This window comes from Moschus berezovskii, chromosome 10 (genome assembly GCF_049115385.1).
Source record: "Moschus berezovskii isolate FMDL1 chromosome 10, NW_MosBer_1.0, whole genome shotgun sequence".
NCBI lineage: Eukaryota > Metazoa > Chordata > Mammalia > Artiodactyla > Moschidae > Moschus > Moschus berezovskii.
The window spans coordinates 101,605,427-101,624,109 of record NC_142469.1 but is presented as its reverse complement, the minus strand read 5'-3'; the positions used below and the strand labels follow the sequence as shown (position 1 = coordinate 101,624,109).

Here is an 18,683-nt window from a genome sequence, read left to right as displayed (position 1 = left end):
GTTTTCCCAGGCAAGAATACTGGAGCGGGTTGCCATTTCCTGCTTCAGGGTATCTTCCTGACCAGGAATCGAACCTGGGTCTCTTGCATCTCTGCCATTGGCAGCAGGACTCTTTACCACTGGGAAGCCCAAGGTGGGGGTGGGGGTGGGGCTGCCATTACTCAAAATGGGAAGATTAAGGTAAGCACAAGATTAAGTGGGGAGAGAGAGAGAGTCCCATATATTTTAAAATCAGCCTGTAAGCTTTACATCAAACTCCTGTTGACTGGATTTTACTCATAGGTACTTGCATTTACAGATTTATTGAGAACAAACTTTTTACAATGTTGATGTTCCTTTCCCAAGAATATGCTGTACCTTTTTACTTACTCAGTGCGTCCATAAAGTTTTATAGCTTTACATTTATGTTTATTCCCAGAAACTGTTGTTACTGGGCGTGGAACCTGTTTTTCCTATTGCACACTCTAACTGATTTAATGATGGTATATGGGAAAACTTTAGATTTTCATCTTGAGCTTGAAAAGCAGCCACTTTATTCACTAAGTCTAATGAACTATCTCATATCTATCACCTAGCTTGAACAGGCATCAGCATTTTCCCATCTTATTTCACCTGTTCTCCCATCCCCACACGAGTCCGTCCATCCTCCTAGAGTGTTGCCAAGCAAGTGCCAGACATCATGTCAATGCACTCAGAGACACCGGGGTCTGGCTCCTGGATTACATAAGTGGACAGTCTTAGCATCTGCACCCAAAGACCCTGAGAGCATTCAGGAGGGGAGAAGACAGAACCACAGATATGATGACTCTCCTGCAAGACCCAGGAGAAAGGCAGGAACCAAACTGAAGTCACAGGCCCACCCTGTAAAGCTCATGAACTTTCTTTACAGAATCATTCCTCCAGTCTTCATTCTCGGTCTGTTTACTCTTTTAAGACAAAATTCTAATAAGCTCTCAGCAGCCTACTTTTTCTAACAGCCAGCTGACCCAGAAACCAAAAGGGGGAGGGTGCTGCTGAAGTCAGACACACACCCGGAAACCCCCGAAGTGTGGCGCCATCCGTGTGCAATGGTACCTCACTATCATCTCTCTCTTCATAGATAGGTCTGATCCCTGTGTTGTAAAGGCAGGCTACAATGACCAGTTCTGTGGTTGGATTAAAATTCTACGACAACACAAGCTAAAAAGGGCCACGAGCTGTCCACATTCTCCAGGGCAGTTTCCAGGCCATAAGGTGCCTTTTTGTGAATTAGAAAAAAAGCACCCATTATGGACAGATTCAGACCCGCAGTCACAGCTTGGAAAGCAGGGGGGCTTGGGAGAAAACAGGAGTTCAGCCCTCTTCACCCACTCTTCCCACCCCCCATCTCACCCCAGAACCTGGCACAGAGTCCTGGACCTTGCCCTGTGGTTCCATCCCAGACTCCTGAGGTCTTTGCAGATGTCGATATTTTTAACACCCTGTCCGTCTAGTCAAGGCTATGGTTTTTCCCGTGGTCATGTATGGGTGTGAGAGTTGGACTGTGAAGAAAGCTGATCGCCGAAGAATTGATGCTTTTGAACTGTGGTGTTGGAGAACACTCTTAAGAGTCCCTTGGACTTCAAGGAGATCCAACCAGTCCATTCTAAAGGAGATCAACCCTGGGTGTTCATTGGAAGGACTGATGCTAAAGCTGAAACTCCAATACTTTGGCCACCTCATGCGACGAGTTGACTCACTGGAAAAGACTCTGATGCTGGGAAGGATTGGGGGCAGGAGGAGAAGGGGACGACAGAGAATGAGATGGCTGGATGGCATCACCGACTCGATGGACATGAGTTTGAGTGAACTCCGGGAGTTGCTGATGGACAGGGAGGCCTGGCGTGCTGTGATTCATGGGGTCGCAAAGAGTCGGAAACAACTGAGCGACTGAACTGAACTGAACTGAATGGACATCATACCTCTTCCCCTGTCAACAAACAAGTAAAACTTAGAGAAATAATTGCAATCGTTTTGTTACTCCTCGTTAAAATCAATTTATACCAGATGAACTCTCTCAGTCTTTACCCCAAACACCATGTGTCTGGAGAGAGAGGAAAGTAGCCCTTAGAATTGGGAAGTACAAGATTCTGTTGGTCCACTCCAGAGACATACGACTTCAACGTGGAATTCTATTCTTGCAGCCCCACTGCTGGTCCTCCTGTGTTACCCTCACGGACGTGATCTGGCTGCAGCTCTTTTCCCGGGTCCACCAGGACATCCCCTCCTGGTCCACAGGCTCCTCTTCCCTGGCCCACAGGCTCCTCCCCTCCTGGTCCACAGGCTCCTCCTCCCTGGCCCACAGGTTCCTCCCCTCCTGGTCCACAGGCTCCTCCCCTCCTGGCCCACAGGTTCCTCCTCCCTGGCCCACAGGCTCCTCCTCCCTGACCCACAGGTTCCTCCCCTCCTGGTCCACAGGCTCCTCCCCTCCTGGTCCACAGGCTCCTCCTCCCTGGCCCACAGGTTCCTCCCCTCCTGGTCCACAGGCTCCTCCCCTCCTGGCCCACAGGTTCCTCCTCCCTGGCCCACAGGCTCCTCCCCTCCTGGTCCACAGGCTCCTCCTCCCTGGCCCACAGGCTCCTCCTCCCTGGTCCACAGGCTCCTCCTCCCTGGCCCACAGGCTCCTCCCCTCCTGGTCCACAGGCTCCTCCTCCCTGGCCCAGAGGCTCCTCTCCTCCTAGTGCTGCTGCTGCTGCTCAGTCACTTCTGTCGTGTCTGACTCTGTCCGACCCCACAGACAGCAGCCAACCAGGCTCCTCTGTCCCTGGGATTCTCCAGGCAAGAACACTGGAGTGGGTTGCCATTTCCTTCTCCAATGCATGCATGCATGCTAAGTCACTTCAGTCGTGTCCGCCTCTGGGTGACGCTATGGACAGCAGCCCACCAGGCTCCTCTGTCCACAGATTCTCCAAGCAAGAATACTGAAGTGGGTTACCATTCCCTTCTCCACTCCTCCTAGTGGTCCCAGTGAAAAGAGAAGCAAGTGCCACTAGGCACTTGGACACTGTTATAAGGGCCTGGCTCCCTGGTGGCTCAAACAGTAAAGAATCCGCCTGCAATGTGGGAGACCTGGGTTGGATCCCTGGGTTGGGACGATCCCCTGGAGGAGGGCATGGCAACCCACTCCAGTATTCTTTCCCGGAGAATTCCACGGACAGAGGAGCCTGGAGGGCTACAGTCCATGGGGTGGCAAAGAGTCGGACACGACTGAGCAACTAAGCACAGGCCTGGGTGGGCAGCAAGTTATTTCCAGCCCTCATTTTTCAATATTCCTTTCTCTATCCACACTATGTAAATAGAAGCAAATAAGTCCTTGCTGAAACAGGCCATGAGGCGAGTGTCACTGTCCTGTTTGCCGGAGCAGGAACACCGTTGCTGCCCCTGACACTCTCCCCACCCCCACCCTTCTCCACCAGCAGGGGCCAGCTGGCTCTGCATGACCTCAGCTCTGCTTGGTTGGGAGGCAGGAGCAGCAGAGGACTGTCTCTGCTTAAACAGTTTTTCTAACATATAATATTTATCAGCCACGGATAAGATTGATGGTGAAGCTAAGTCCATGCAACATACAGGCAATAAAAACAGACAGATAAAACAAGCCCACACATCCCAGACACAGAACTCACCCTACCCCAGTCTAGATTATTAAAAAAAAAAAAAAGCTACACAATATGATGAAAGGTATGATTTTTCAGGATGCCAGTGGATATTAATAAGAATCTGCTAAAAGAGCTACTGAATTAACACAGTTTATGATACTTTAATGGCTTCTCTGGTGGCTCAGTGGTAAAGAATCCACCTGCCAATGTAGGAGATGCAAGTGATGTGGGTTTGATCCCTGGGTCAGGAAGATTCCCCTGGAGAAGGAAATGGCAACCCACTCCAGTATTCTTGCCCAGAAAATCCCATGGACAGAGGAGCCTGGCGGGCCACAGTCCATGGGGCTGCAAAAGAGCTGGATATGACTTAGTGACTACACAACAATAATAATACTTTAATAAATACTGTTACATTCCTAATTTAAGCTTAAATTGATATGACTTAAAATATATTTTTGCTGATTACAGGAAAGGGCCAGAATCAAGGAGACAATCTCACACATTTTAATTAATTGATAAGTATCCAATTTAAAATGTATAGCATCAGATTCCTAGGTTTAGTTGAATCTTAGATCTCAGCCATGTTAGATTTTACTTTCCAAGTCATTTCTCCTAAGATTCAAATTTCTGGGTGGCTTATAATTTTAACTAGGTGTGTAAAGTAGGGGCATTGCATATTTGCGTATGCTCAGTGTTTAAGGTTTGGCTGGTTTGTTTGGGTTTTTTTAAAGACACAAGGAATCTGAGAGTGGGGGAAGGCAGGAGAGGTTGCTATTCATTTGTTTTCAGATGAGGATTCTGAGGCCTGGGGGATTCACTAAATGCCCCCAGGGGAGGAATAGCCTAAGGACTCAGGGCCAAAATTCAGGTCTCTGCGCTCTTTCCAAAAGGCAGAAAAGGAAACAGGTGAGGGGCTGGGAGGACTTATCACTAGAACATTCCAGGGTCAGAGGTGAGGAAAGGAAAGGAGTTTGCTTTTCCTGAGCAGAGATTATCACCACCTGTCAGTACAGGTAGGACACAAAAAGGCGGCGGCCAGCAGAGATAAGCTGTACGCGGGGCTCCCTCAAACCTGGCCGTTTTCCTAGATCTTGCCAGGTGACCAGACCACCCCAGGTCTCCCATGGGCCTGAGCATCAGTCCTGAACACCCTGCCTGCTTCCCAACCCACCCCACCTCCCACGTCAACCCAGTTACTAGCGGAGCGTTTGGGGGCCCAAGTTCTGCTGCGTGAGACCTCAGTGCCCTAGAGGACAGAGAAAACCTCTCTTCCTTTCTCCCATCTGGTTTGCCCTGGACATCACCTCAGACCTCGTCAAAGAGCAGAAGTAGCAGAGGAGGATGCCCTGTTCTCGGGGAGCACATGGTTCCCCTGAAATACACAAGAGTCAGAGAGCAGAGCACAGCATCCAGGAGGTGTGGGGTGAGGGCATCATGCCCGCAGCCTCAGGGAGCGGGGAGGGGAGGAGGTGGGGCAGAAGTGGGCAGAGACGCAGGAACAGAATTAAGTGCTAGCTCCCCTGATAGTACAGAAACCTCTCTGGGAGAGTCCCATATCCTCAAGAAACCGGCCTTAAAATTACGTTCAGACTTGCATTTGCACTTTGGAATTGCTCCCAAGATCCAGAAAGAGCTGCCCTGCCCGCCCTCCACAGTTAGCATGCTCAGAGTGAATCCTCCCGCCCGGGTTCATTTTCTGAACCAAGAAGCTATGTAAGCAAATCGTATATCCTGAGTGCAGACCGCTACAGCCCCAGCACCCACCAGGCGCACCCAGCCTTTCTGGGTGGGGCGCTTTGCTAGCCCCACTGGACCCACACCAGGTGCCTGGTGCCCAACCCCGGGTGCAAAGCGGTCTGTCTGCCCCCTTGGCAGAGCCACTCCCAGGCCCCCAGGACAAGCAGGCGGGCCCCCTGAGGGGCACCCCGCACACTTCCTCAGGAACCTCGCCCCACTCAAAATAGAGGCAAGCTTCAGGAAGACACTACGTGTTAACTGTTTGACCAGCCTCAATAGAGATGCATGTCCTTAGGAGCCTGGGGTCTCACTGCCACCTCTACTGAGGACCCCAACGCTTCCTTCTGAGCCCTGAGTCCCAGCCATGCTCTGCTCTAGGCATCAGGGTGTCCTCAGAAAAGGACAAGACCCGACACAGGGCTCGGCCCTGCCAGAAGGTGGAACCCACACACTTCCCGTGAAGATCTCCCGTTGGTAATCTCACACACTGCTCAGAAAGGAGGGGACTGCTTCCCCCAGCTGGACACCCCTCTATAAAAGTGTCAGATAGGGGACTTCCCTGGTGGTCCAGGGGTTTCAGGATCTGCCTGGCAGATGGGCAACTTCCCTGGTGGTCCAGGGATTTCAGAATCTGCCTGGCAGGGCAGGGGACTCAGGCTCCATTCCTGGTCCAGGGAGATCCTACGTGCTGAGGGGCAACTAAGCCCACGCGGCGCAACTCCTGAGCTCGGGCACCACAGCTAGGGCCCGTGTGACCCAAAGAAAGATCCCACGCGACACATCGAAGCCCTTGCGTGCCGCAACTCAGACCCGATGCAGCCAAAATGAATAAATAGTTTTTAAAACTCTTCCAAATTAAAAAAAGAAGTGTCAGATGGACACCCAGTCACGGCCGGGAGGCGGCGTGGATGCTCACTCTTACCAGCAGCCCTTCTCTTCACTGAACACACATATGTCCTGAAGCCCAAGATAAGCAGAGCGACACAGGACAAAACGGCGTTTTTCATACAGTGGGTTTTCTTGTTTTCCTAAGCACGAGACTTCAGCCCACACACTGCTCTCTGGAGCCTCCTGGACTTGTTCAAATCACGGCTCGGCCACTAACTAGAAACAGAACCTCATGCAAGCTCTTCCCCATCCCTGTGCCTCAGTTTCTCCAAGCGTAAATGGAGATTATCAGGACCTGCCCCTCTGTGAGGGCCGAAGCGGTCAATCCATGTAAACCGCAAACAGGGCCTGGTACGAGGCAAGCACCCCACGAGCGTTAGCTAGGATGATCGAGTGAACCAAAGTTTATTTGACCACCTGAAAATCCAAAACACTCTGTAACAAACATCCTTAAAGCAAAATGGGTTTGGGAGTGCATGCCTCCTGAGATATCCTAGCCAGAGAACACTGGGTCAAAGCCCAGTTTCTAAGGCTTTTCAGTGAGCCATCCTCAAGGAGGACATCTTTACATAACAGGGCCCCCTTCTCCTTCCAGCAAGTCTTGGAAGCAGGAAGTGCCGGTGAATGGGCTGTTCGGTGTTGACTTCTGCTGAGAATCCGGCATCTATCGAATTGCCCTCCAGACCCGCAGCCTGGAGATGCCGGCGCAGCGAGGGGGTCTCGCTGTCAAGCCCTCAGCTCACTCAGGTGCACTCACCTTTGCCAGTCTGATGTGATTTTCCCCTGGAGGGGGGCTGGTCACCACACACACCCTAATGCTAGGGACCCCAATCTAATGCCCAAGTGTGAGCCTGGGGCAGTTCGCCAGGGCTTTAAGGACACTTCAAACGGGAGAAAACACACACTGCGTTCCCCACCCTCAGGTGAAAAGGTGACACTATCCATCAACAGAAGCTGAGCAGCCAGAAATCACAAAGGGATACCTGGGTGCCCAAGGAACGCCCCAGAGTGAGACCCAGACCCACCCAGGTGCCCAGACATCAGGTGCCCAGATGTTGGGTCACCTGGCCCAACATTGATGGGGTTTGAGACAGGCACCCTTAGAGCCTTGTGCCCCCCATGTGGAAATAATTCTAAGGTATCTATCAAGCTCACAAACTGCTAAAAACAAACTACATTCTATCCTCTTGGCTCGAGAAAGACAGCCCAGACGAAGATCAGATCCAGAAGGCACCCAGCAGAAAGAGCTGCCCCCAGTCTGGCTGCCTCCTCTTTCCACCGACCCCCCAGCTGCAGGCTCCACACCAACCTGCAGGGGTCTCATGCACACACCAGAGGACACCCTAGCAAGTGTGTGTCCACTTCCACTCACACCCGCAGCCCTGCCGCACTGCTGCCCTGGCCCCGGGTGGACACACCCACTGCACGGTCTGTCAGGGGCTCTGGGAAGAGACCAAAGCAGGCCGGATGCGGGCTGGGTACCATGTGTGCAGGAGATTCCAGGATCCTCTGGCGTGTGGTCCAGGGATGGGGGGTGGGGCAAGCAGCAGGGGACACAGCCCCTCGGCCCGACCCCTCATTCTGGTGAAAGGCACAGGGCAAGGCCCCCCCGGCCGTGGTCCAAGGGCAGTGGGACCACTGAGCCCATCAATGCTGTCCCAGGTGGGGACAACCCTGCTCTTCCAGGCTGTGGTTTATTCTTGCTATGTGGTCAGTTCACTCTCAAAAATGTATCTTGGCCAGAACCTCAGAATCAATTCACACCATCATGTCTATCATTGGTCATATTTCAATCCATTCAAGCAGGTTTTAGAAAAGGCAGAGGCACCAGAGATCAAATTGCCAACATCTGCTGGATCATGGAGAAAGCAAGAGAGGTCCAGAAAAACATCTATTTCTGCTTCATTGACTATGCCAAAGCCTTTGACTATGTGGATCACAATAAACTGTGGAAAATTCTGAAAGAGATGGGAATACCAGACCACCTGACCTCCCTCTTGAGAAACCTGTATGCAGGTCAGGAAGCAACAGTCAGAACTGGACATGGAACAACAGACTGGTTCCAAATAGGAAAAGGAGTACGTCAAGACTGTATATTGTCACCTTGCTTATTTAACTTATATGCAGAGTACATCATGAGGAACGCTGGGCTGGAAGAAGCACAAGCTGGAATCAAGATTGCTGGGAGAAATATCAATAACCTCAGATATGCAGATGACACTACCATTATGGCAGAAAGTGAAGAGGAACTCAAAAGCCTCTTGATGAAAGTGAAAGAGGAGAGTGAAAAGGTTGGCTTGAAGCTCAACATTCAGAAAACAAAGATCATGGCATCTGGTCCCATCACTTCATGGGAAATAGATGGAGAAACAGTGGAAACAGTGTCAGACTTTATTTTTTTGGGCTCCAAAATCACTGCGGATGCTGATTGCAGCCATGAAATTAAAAGACACTCCTTGGAAGGAAAGTTATGACCAACCTTGATAATATATTAAAAAGCAGAGACATTACTTTGCCAACAAAGGCCCGTCTAGTCAAGGCTATGGTTTTTCCCGTGATCATGTATGGATGTGAGAGTTGGACTGTGAAGAAAGCTGATCACCGAAGAATTGATGCTTTTGAACTGTGGTGTTGGAGAAGACTCTTGAGAGTCCCTTGTACCACAAGGAGATCCAACCAGTCCATTCTAAGGGAGATCGATCCTGGGTGTTCATTGGAGGGACTGATGCTAAAGCTGAAACTGCAATACTTTGGCCACCTCATGCGGCGAGGTGACTCACTGGAAAAGACTCTGATGCTGGGAAAGGTTGGGGGCGGGAGGAGAAGGGGACGACCGAGAATGAGATGGCTGGATGGCATCACCGACTCTGTGGACATGAGTTTGAGTGAACTCCGGGAGTTGGTGATGGACAGGGAGGCCTGGCGTGCTGTGATTCATGGGGTCGCGGAGAGTCGGACACGACTGAGTGACTCAACTGAACTGAACTGAATAAATTTTGAACTTGTACAAATGCAAGCAGTAGGGGAGGAAAAAAGAAAGCAAGCCAAATAAATTAAACCTTGCTTGGCCATGAATCAGTTAGGAGATTTGTTTTTCATAAAAAAGATTCAGGGATAGGTGACACAGAACGGACTGAGGAGCCTGGTAGGCTACAGTCCATAGGGTCACAAAGAGTTGGACATGACTGAGTGACTTCACTTTCACCTTCTTTCATTCTGTGGTGCTGGAGAAGACTCTTGAGAGTCCCTTGGACACCAAGAAGATCAAACCAGTCAATCCTAAAGGAAATCAACCCAAAATATTCATTGGAAGGATGGATGCTGAAGCTAAAGCTCCAATAATTTGGCAACCTGATGTAAAGAGCCAACTCACTGAAAAGACCCTGGTGCTGGGAAAGATTGAGGGCAAGAGAAGGGAGCGACAGAGGATGAGATGGTTGGGTGGTATCACCGACTCAGTGGACATGAGTTTGAGCAAACTCAGGGGGTTACAGAGTTGGACACAACTTTGCAACTGAAAACCAACAATCCACAGGTACAGGAGATTCATTTTTTCTTTCACTTTTGTGTACATTTGAAAATTTTCACAATTAAAGGTTAAAGGAAAGGTTTGGAGCCATGCAGCCCCCGCAAAAGAAATCTATGATCAACCTAGACTACATATGAAAAAGCAGAGACATTACTTTGCTGACAAAGGTTTGTCTAGTCAAAGCTATGGTTTTTCCAGTGGTCATGTATGGATGAGAGAGTTGGACTATAAAGAAAGCTGAGCGCCGAAGAACTGATGATTTTGAACTGTGGTGTTGGAGAAGACTCTGGAGAGTCCCTTGGACTGCAAGGAAATCAAACCAGCCCATCCTAAGGGAAATCAGTCCTGAATATTCATTGGAAGGACTGATGCTGAAGCTGAAACTTCAATACTTTGGCCACCTGATGCAAAGAACTGACTCATTGGAAAAGACCCTGATGCTGGGCAAGATTGAGGGCAGGAGGAGAAGGGTACAACAGAGGATGAGGTGGTGGGATGGCATCACCAACTCGATAGACTCAAACTCAAGTCTGAGTAAGCTCTGGGAGTTGGTGATGGACAGGGAAGCCCGGCGTGCTGTAGTCCATGGGGTCGCAAAGAGTCAGATACAACTGAGTGACTGAACGGAGCCCAAAAAAGAGCCTGGCAAATCACATTCCTCCCAGTGAGTTACAAAAAAGCCGGCAGAAGCACACACTAACCTGGTCTGCAATTTTGTCGAAATTATGAGGAGCAAACCTGCCACTAACTGGAAACGGCCTCTTCAGGAACAACAGTCCACCAGGCCACTGTGCCCCCCACCCTGGGTCACTGGCCAGAGTCCGGAGCCCCCGCCAGGCTCTATCTGAGCTCCAATCCTCATCCAGGAGGATTCATTCGACTCTCTCAGATGCTCTCAGGCAGGACAAACTTCAAGTCATGGACCAAATAAATCCAGGCCATGGAGCCTGACAAAGGGGCCAAGGCAACCGTTCAGACAGAGCCTTGCTGGGCTCCACGGCAGAGTCTCCAAGTCAAACAAGATCTGACCCTGTGGCCTCTGTGCAAACAGCGGCAGCCGGGAGAACCCAGGCCCGTGTTTACACAGAACCTTTCCCCTCAGAAGCTGAAAGCAATTTCAGGACACTCAGTAATTAGCTTAATTAAATCTCAAGGGGGGGGTGGGGCTCCTGCCTACCCCGCTCCCCGATGCCTGTTTCACTCGAGCATGGCTGGGGATGCAGAGAGGCAGGGTTGCACACCTCACACACACGTGTAAACACATCACACTCACAGGCCACCCTTCCTTGGGGGGCTGTTTGGAGAACATGGGACTTTAGAGCCTTGTCACTGGCTCTACAAATGGCTGAAACCCATGAACAATGCACAGTTCCCTTCATCTGGTCCAAAGGAGGATGTCTAAAAGGGACAAAGAAGACAGCAAGCACTTTTTGTCCCAATATGCAAATGAGAGAACATCTGTATGCTAATTGTGGACCACGGACCCATGGGAATTGTTACAGGCTCCGGCTTTGTATCGTTATTTGAGAGGCCCTTGGAAATGGCAACCCACTCCAGTACTCTTCTTGCCTGGAAAATCCCATGGACGGAGAAGCCTGGTAGGCTACAGACCATGGGGATGCAAAGAGTAGGACACAACTGAGCAACTTCACTTTTTTTCTACTGATGAATCAGCTCATCAAGAAAACTCTATAAAAACCTTTGAAATTGGTGCCAACATGTTAGGCTTTTCTGCCTCTGGAATGCCTATTCCCGCTGATCCATATTAAAGAAACATTCTCAAATCTTTTAGAAGCTGGAACTTGGAAACTTTTCTCACCGGTTGGCAGGCCGGGTGGCCACCCAGATCATGTTGGAATAGAAGGACTAACCCAGAAATCACTAGTTTTTCCTAAACTCAAAACCTAAGTCAAGCCCTGTCTCCGAAATACCTGAAAACATTAGTGGGAAGCCTTTTAAACTTATGACCCCTATGGGCTAGGATGTGCCCTGTAAAAGCAGCAGTGTGTACCCACCTCAGAGCTGCACAGAATCTAGGGCCACTCAGTAAACACTGAGAAACCACTGCCCTCGTGGGAATAAACCTTTGACTTGAGTCTGCTTGACCTCTCATTTCTCCCTGGTGAGACTCATCAAGGGAAACCAGAACTGACCTGAAGAGGAAGCCTGAACCTCATGGAATGGCCAAGGTTCCACCACCAGCTATGCAAGCTGCCACAGCTGCACTGCCTCACACAAAAGTAGGGCCTTCTTCTTTCCAGCAGGGTGCTGGGGGCGGGGAGAATGAAAGCACTCTTAACCTTACCCAGGAAAGCAAAAAGCTAGACCTTTGGAACACAGATGGGCATTTTAAGTTCAGAGCCAGTCTATCCCATTGTGACATACTTAGGATGCTCTAAAAGTCTGAGACAACTTTCCAATAACAGAGGCTCCTACAATCCTTCTAGGGACCAGCAACATTACAAAATGCCTTTCAAAAACAGTTTCACTTAATGTAAGAAAAGGTCTTCCCTCGTGGCTCAGACAGTAAAGAATCTGCCTGCAGTGCAGGAGAACTGGGTTTGATCCCTGGGTGGGGAAGATCCCCTGGAGAAGGGAATGGCAACCCACTCCAGTACTCTTGCCTGGAGAATTCCAGGGACAGAGGAGCCTGGTGGATTACAGTCCATGGGGTCACAGAGAGTCGGACATGACTGAGTGACTAACACAAAAAAGACTTCAAAAATTAAGCCTTCAGTCCAAAGTCTACTGAGAAATGAATGCCAGGTTAGGTGACAAATGTGGACTGCACGTGAGCTGAGGCCACGCCCATTCCTTTCATTATCCCCTGTTCTAGAATCCAGAGAATTGTAACCATCAACATAAGATACATTATTTCAGCCCAAACCTAATTTCCAAATGGAAAATATGCATTATACTACTTTCATTAATCATTTTAAAATCTTCACTTTTGAAAAGATAAAGTCTTTTTTATCCTAGTGGCTTCAACAGTGCACTGTCACTTCAGTCGTGTCCAACTCTGTGACCCTATGAACCATAGCCCACCAGGCTCCTCTTGTTCATGGGATTTTCTAGGCAAAAATACTGGAGTGGGTTGCCATTTCCTTCTCCAGATCTTCCCAACCCAGATACTGAACCCCAATCTCTTACATCTCCTGCACTGGCAAGTGGGTTCTTTACCACTAGTGGCACCTGGGAAGCCCAGCGGTTTCAAACGAACTCTTAAATATACAGGAACTTTCTTAAGGTTGCTGTAATCCAACTGAGGAATATTTTACTCTCTTTGATGAAGCAGTAGTTTTGTACCATGCAATTAATCTCTCAGCTCTGACAAATGTGGTACGAAGTAGACATTTAAAATGAAATGGAAATTTCTGTGATTTTTTTTTTCCCAGACCTTAGCAAATGACCAAACTTGGACTTTTCAAGCTAGAGTACAAATTGAAATAATCTGATAACAATTTAATCCATGATTTACTGCACAGCTTATGGAGCTGACACTACTGGAGACATGGTTTTTGTAACCAAGTGACTGAAAACCAGCCATATAACCACATGTTAATAAAATGATTAAGGAAGTGGAAACAGAAGAGATGGTCCTTCCAAGATGTATACTGAAGAGTCTAACTGGAGAATGGGAGTGTTCAATGTGAAAAAAAGACTAGAGTCAGTTATAAAGTGTGTGGGGGGTAAGCGCACTGGTTATCCACCTAAAGGAGTAGTGACCCTCTGCTGCGCTTTGCGTTTAGCTACAAACAAGGGGGATGGTATATCTGGACACCAGTTGTAAGCCTGTTCTCCAGTGTTCAGGTTGAAGTTCCAACGATCCTACCTGGTTTCGCTCACTTTGGTATTACCTGGCCTTCCTTGTGAATGTTAGACACCAAACAAAGGGCCCAGTGGCTGGTGATTCCAAGAAGCCACTCTGTACACCAGTACAGAAACAGCCACTGGATGTCAGGCAGTGCTTTCTGTCACCCTGGCCAAGCAAGTTTCTTAGCCTCCCCAGGCCTATTATTCCTCTGTAATATGGACCATACAACAGCCCTCCTGCAGAACTGTGAAAATTAAATGAGACAGTCTCTAAAGCCCTTGACACAATGTCAGTGCCAAGACTTGCTGGTCTTGACAGAGTGGAAATGCACAGACTTGGCAACTACCTAAGGTCAAATCCAGGCTTCCCGGGTGGCTCAGTGGTAAAGAATCTGCCTGCAATGCAGGAGACAAGCAAACGATCCCTGGGTTAGGAAGATTCCCCTGGAGAAGTAAATGGCAACCCAATCTATTACTCTTGCCTGGGAAATTCCATGGACAGAGGAGCCTGGTGGGCTACAGTCCAAGGGGTCACAAGGAGTCCGACACGACCGAGTAAACAGCAACAACAAATCAAATACAGCCAGTACAGCCATCCGGTCGTGCATTTGCCTCCAGGTTCTATACTTTGTGGGAGTGATGCTTCTCACCCAAGCACTTAGCTGAGGCCAAGGTGCCATCAGCTGTTTATCCGGTTCTGGGTTAACGGTGCTTTGTCCCCATCCCCTCCAGGAGCGAAGGAGGCCATCACAGAGCAGTGGGCATTCCCTGTTTCATCAACAGGTGCCAAAGAGAAACAGCGCCAAGCGCTTGGTCAGGCCGGCTCCTAAGTCAAGCCTCCCGGATGGTCACGAATCTGGAACGCGACCCGGGGGAGCGCGGGGCAGCAGAGGCCAGAGGCGGCTCTCCATGAGTGACCCGCCCGCCGGCAGGCGCGCAGCCGGCAGACGCCGAGCCGGGACCGTGCCGCCTGTGTCCGGGGGCGCGGCCGCACGCGCTCTCAGGTGTGCGGGCGCCGCTTCATTCAAACAGGCCCCCACCGGGCACCCCGCATGTGCGACCCCCACTCCTCGGCCGCCGCCGCGCCCCCGGGACCACTGGCTTCGGGGAAGGGAGGTGCCCGTTTGCCTCGGTCTCAGCAGAAGAGGCGGGCGCCCTCCCCTTCGGGCACCCTCCCCCCGGGGAAGGGGACGGGGGAAGCGGCCCGACCCCCCGCGCCGCTGCGGAGTCGCCCGCCCGGGAGCCCCGGGCAGCACCGCCTGCCGCACTCACCGAGCGTGGCCACCGTGCCGGCCTCGAAGAGCAGGCAGTCCCTGCGGCCGCGCGCCTCCAGCAGGACGCTGCTCTCCCCCGAGTCCTCCAGCCGCCCGAGCAGCCGCAGCGCCTTGCTCAGAGCCATGGGCGCGCGGCCCGGCGCGGCTCCCCGAGCGCCCGCAACTTCAGGAGTTTCACTTTGCGCCCCGCCGCGGGCCGGCCGCAGGCTCCTCCCCGGCGGCTCCGCGGCCTCCGCGCGGCCCGCCTCCGCCGCGCCCGCGCGCGCCGCCCCGGGCAGGTGAGGGCGCGCGGCCGCCTCCCCGCCGTCCGGCCGGCTCCGCCGAGGCGCCGCGCTGCCCCCAGCGGCCGGGCCGCGGCTGGGTGGGCGAGCTCCGGGCAAGATCCGGGGGCTGGTAGGGGCCGGGAGCGCAGGGGAAGTGCTCCCGCGGTGGGCGGCAGCCGGGGAGGAAGATTCCACACATTCCTGGGCGCGGAGGAGGCTGCCGTCCGCGGGGCGCCCTGCAGCTCCTGCAACGTTACGGACGCCCCGCGGCCTTATATGGGCCCTCCGGGGCCTGGCCGGCGCCACTAGGCTAGAAACTGCCCGGCCCGGGCCCTCCGCAGCACTCCGGAGACCTCCCCAGTCCCGTCCAGGGCGCTGCGCCTCCCTCTCTGGTCTGCTTCTGCGACCCTGGGCGAGTCGCCTGTCCTCTGTGACTCAGTGGCCTGAAAGGGTAAAGCGGGATTAGGAAGTTTACTTGCTTCGTAACGTTGCGGGGGAGGATGGAGTTAATTCGTACAAAGGGCTTGGTGCACGCCTGACCTTGGAGCGGAAAGTGCTCCATCCATGTTGCCTTTTACTAGCCTTCTGTTCAAAGGGTCCTGCGGCCCACTTCCACACCAGGCAGAATTTGGGTAGCGGGGAGTCAAAGGTAGGTTGTCTCTGAGAGCACTGAGCCCCTGATCTCTGGACCTACCGCTTACCGTGGGACCTTGACTTCTCTGAACCTGCTTTTCTCTCTTATCAGATGGTGAGGGTACCTGCCCCAGAGGCTTGCAGGATGGGCATGGAGTCATCATTCAGAGCAGCTGAACACTGGGAGTGACAAGCAGGGCAAACTGAGGTGCTGATAGTTGCAGGAGTGAGTGAGGGGGTCCTTTTCCCGCCGACTTGCAACCCCTCCTCCCCCTCTGCTGAGCATACCGCCCTTGACTTAATGGGACATACTTCAATCACCCAGTGTGTACTCAGGCCTGTGGACACCAGCATGTATCCGTGCATTCCCCATTAGACACGGGGCCCATCTAGGATGACTGGCAGCTAAGGAACAGGAAGTAGACCCCTCTTGGCACTGGGTTTTAGCCCGGGTGTTGGGACTGGACTGCAGGGGAGAGGAGAGAGAACAGGGCAGAGGGCTTACCTGGAGTCACCCTTCGGGTGGGTTTGGGGGTTTCATTTCCTTTCCTTAAGTGGGTATGTGTACGTTGGCTCCAGACCTCATCCGGGTGCTCTCATCAGACCCCGAATCCAGGTGATTCCTCTCTCACCCCTATTCTGCTCACAGGGAGAAAGACTGTGGGTCAAGTAGTTTATATATCAGGCACGTTCTAGAAGAAGTAAAGCGCCCAGTGCCAAGGAGGACAGCCATGCTCTTGGAGACATTCAGGAACGACCAGCAACGACTGACCAGGTAGTCCGTCCCCTGTGGACCCCTCCCAGGTGTGATTCAGAGAATGAAGGAAATGTGCACAATAGCAGACATTCAAGTCGTTCCTGAGTATTCTGCCCTCTTGCTCACATATCCCATTATGATATGATGAAAGTCCCAAAAAGGATGCTCATAAGTTATCCAAACATTTGCAAAATGGAGACATTGTTTCTGCCTGAGAACAGCGAGCCCATTGAATGAGGCAGAGTAGCCTCTGGCCCACGTTTCCTTTCCTTTTAAACTCTAAGTTCTCTTCTTCCAGGAAGCCTTCCTGAGGTGCGGAGGTTCCAGATAACCCCTCACACTCACAGATGTCCACTTCGGCTCTCACCTGCTCACATGTTGCTTGAAAAGTGTTTGTAGAGTTCTTTTTTCTTAGTCTTGTTTCACAAATTAGGTTGTAAGGTATGCGGTAGGGGATCAAGTCTTTAAAATTTTCTCTCTCCTCTTTCCTGCCTTTCCACGCGTCACATAGTTTACGGCTCTGCCCAGTGACATTCTGAAGACGTTTTAGAAACTTTCCTGTAGTCCAGACCAGCACTTTAGCTTTACAGCTTAGACACCGTCAGACACAATCAACTGTAAGATGAACTACTATTTCATGTACCACTGAGAAGGAAAAAAATGCTGCCAATTAAACTACGTAATGAAATCATTAGCAATGCCCTGATTTCAGCAGTTATAGTGTGCGACTTAGATGCCAATAATGGCTGTTCCCCACCTCTGAGAATTGGCTGAATGAGCCAAGTGCCTGCTGTGTTTTCAGGTCGCTGCCCTCTGGTTTGGAGTGGGATGGGTCCATGGGGATAGCAAAGAAAGCCCTGCCCTTTCATCCATGCTTCCTTGATAGACCGAGAGTCACCTAGGCACCGGTCCATTTAGCAGATGGAGAAAGTAAGAGATCCTAACACATTCAAGAAAAAGGTCAGCTCTGACACTTGAACCATGAGTGCAGCCTGAGAAGACCACTGGGCCTGTCTGGCGACTGTTGGGGCACATCCCACTCCTGAGAGGTAGCGTTCTCGGGGAAGAATTAAGGAAGAAACGGGGGCAATCAGCATAGTCTGCTGACTTTGGAAGCCTGACTGGGAAAAACACAGAATAAACAGGGCGGGGAGCGGAGGGGCCAAGAGAGGACAAGAGAGCTTTCTAAGGCAGGCCAGGCCCGCTCAGATGAGGTTTCCTTCGGATCATCTGGGCTTCTGAGTTGCAACTTGAGGGAGCAGAGAGGAAGCAACTGTGACATCCCTGGGGTGCAGGGGTGCGTGGTCGTGGGCGTCGGGAGTGAGTGGAGAGAAACAGTTGGGTTTGGGGTAGTTCTTCGAATTCTGGAGCCCACGGAGTTTGCTGCTAGTGTAGACGTGCAATAGGAGGAGGCAGGAGTTTGGTGATACCTGATATTTTTGGCCAGGAAAGACGGGATTGTCATCAGGTGAAATAAAGATGAGACGGCTGGATGGCATCACTGACTTGACGGACATGAGTTTGAGCAAGCTCCGGGAGCTGCCGATGGACAGGGAGGCCTGGCGTGCTGCAGTCCACGGGGTGGCAAAGGTCAGACACGACTGAGCAACTGAACTGAACCAAGCTGAGATAAAGATAGCCGGGGGGAGCAGGTGGTTGAACAGGCAGGCAGATTGGGGCATATTAATTCAGACACCACTTAGCAAACAGCAACAAAATTTTGAGATGCCTGTTAAAAATCCAGGTGAAGGTGTCGAGTGGGCAGTTGGTTATGTAAGTTGGAGTCCAGGGGGAGGTTTGGGCAAAGGAGTGACTATGAAGGCTGTGAGCATCCCCAGGGTGTTTAAAGCCTTGGTCTGGACGAGTTGACCAAGGGCTGAGTGCTGGTCAGAAAGGGAGGAGTGGGAGCTGAGCCTAGGGACACTCTGGTCTGGGGTGCTGAGGGCAAGGAGGGGGCCCACAAGGTAGGGGACCACCAGCCGTCACCCGTCCTCGGATCCAAAGGAAGGAGTCATCCCGAGGAGCAGATGGCAGTCAAGGATGGCAAAGGCCACCCTGGGTCCAGGACAGGACCGGCCCTCTGACTTCTGTCACAAAGAGGTTCCGACTGCCCATTAGGAGAGCAGTTTGGGGACAGGGGAGAGGGTACAGGGAGCTCTTTTTTACAGCCCATTT

At 51.6% G+C, this 18,683-nt stretch overlaps 1 protein-coding gene and 1 long non-coding RNA gene across 4 annotated transcripts in view; one reads left to right on the top strand and one right to left on the bottom strand.

Moving 5' to 3' along the window:
• SYNJ2 (synaptojanin 2) overlaps positions 1-15,099 on the bottom strand; it is a 104,199-nt gene extending 89,100 nt beyond the window's left edge. For all 3 annotated transcript variants that reach the window (XM_055433079.2, XM_055433078.2, XM_088840867.1), the window contains exon 1: positions 14,854-15,099. In XM_055433079.2, coding sequence (XP_055289054.2) covers positions 14,854-14,980 — 127 coding nt within the window. In that variant the 5' untranslated portion in view covers positions 14,981-15,099. The remainder of the gene's footprint in view (positions 1-14,853) is intronic.
• A 136-nt stretch (positions 15,100-15,235) lies between these two features.
• Positions 15,236-17,157, top strand: LOC129560862 (uncharacterized). Its single transcript, XR_008686867.2, has 3 exons — positions 15,236-15,767; positions 15,864-16,526; positions 16,807-17,157. It is a non-coding gene; the product is annotated as an uncharacterized LOC129560862 (long non-coding RNA).
• Positions 17,158-18,683: the final 1,526 nt, after the last annotated feature.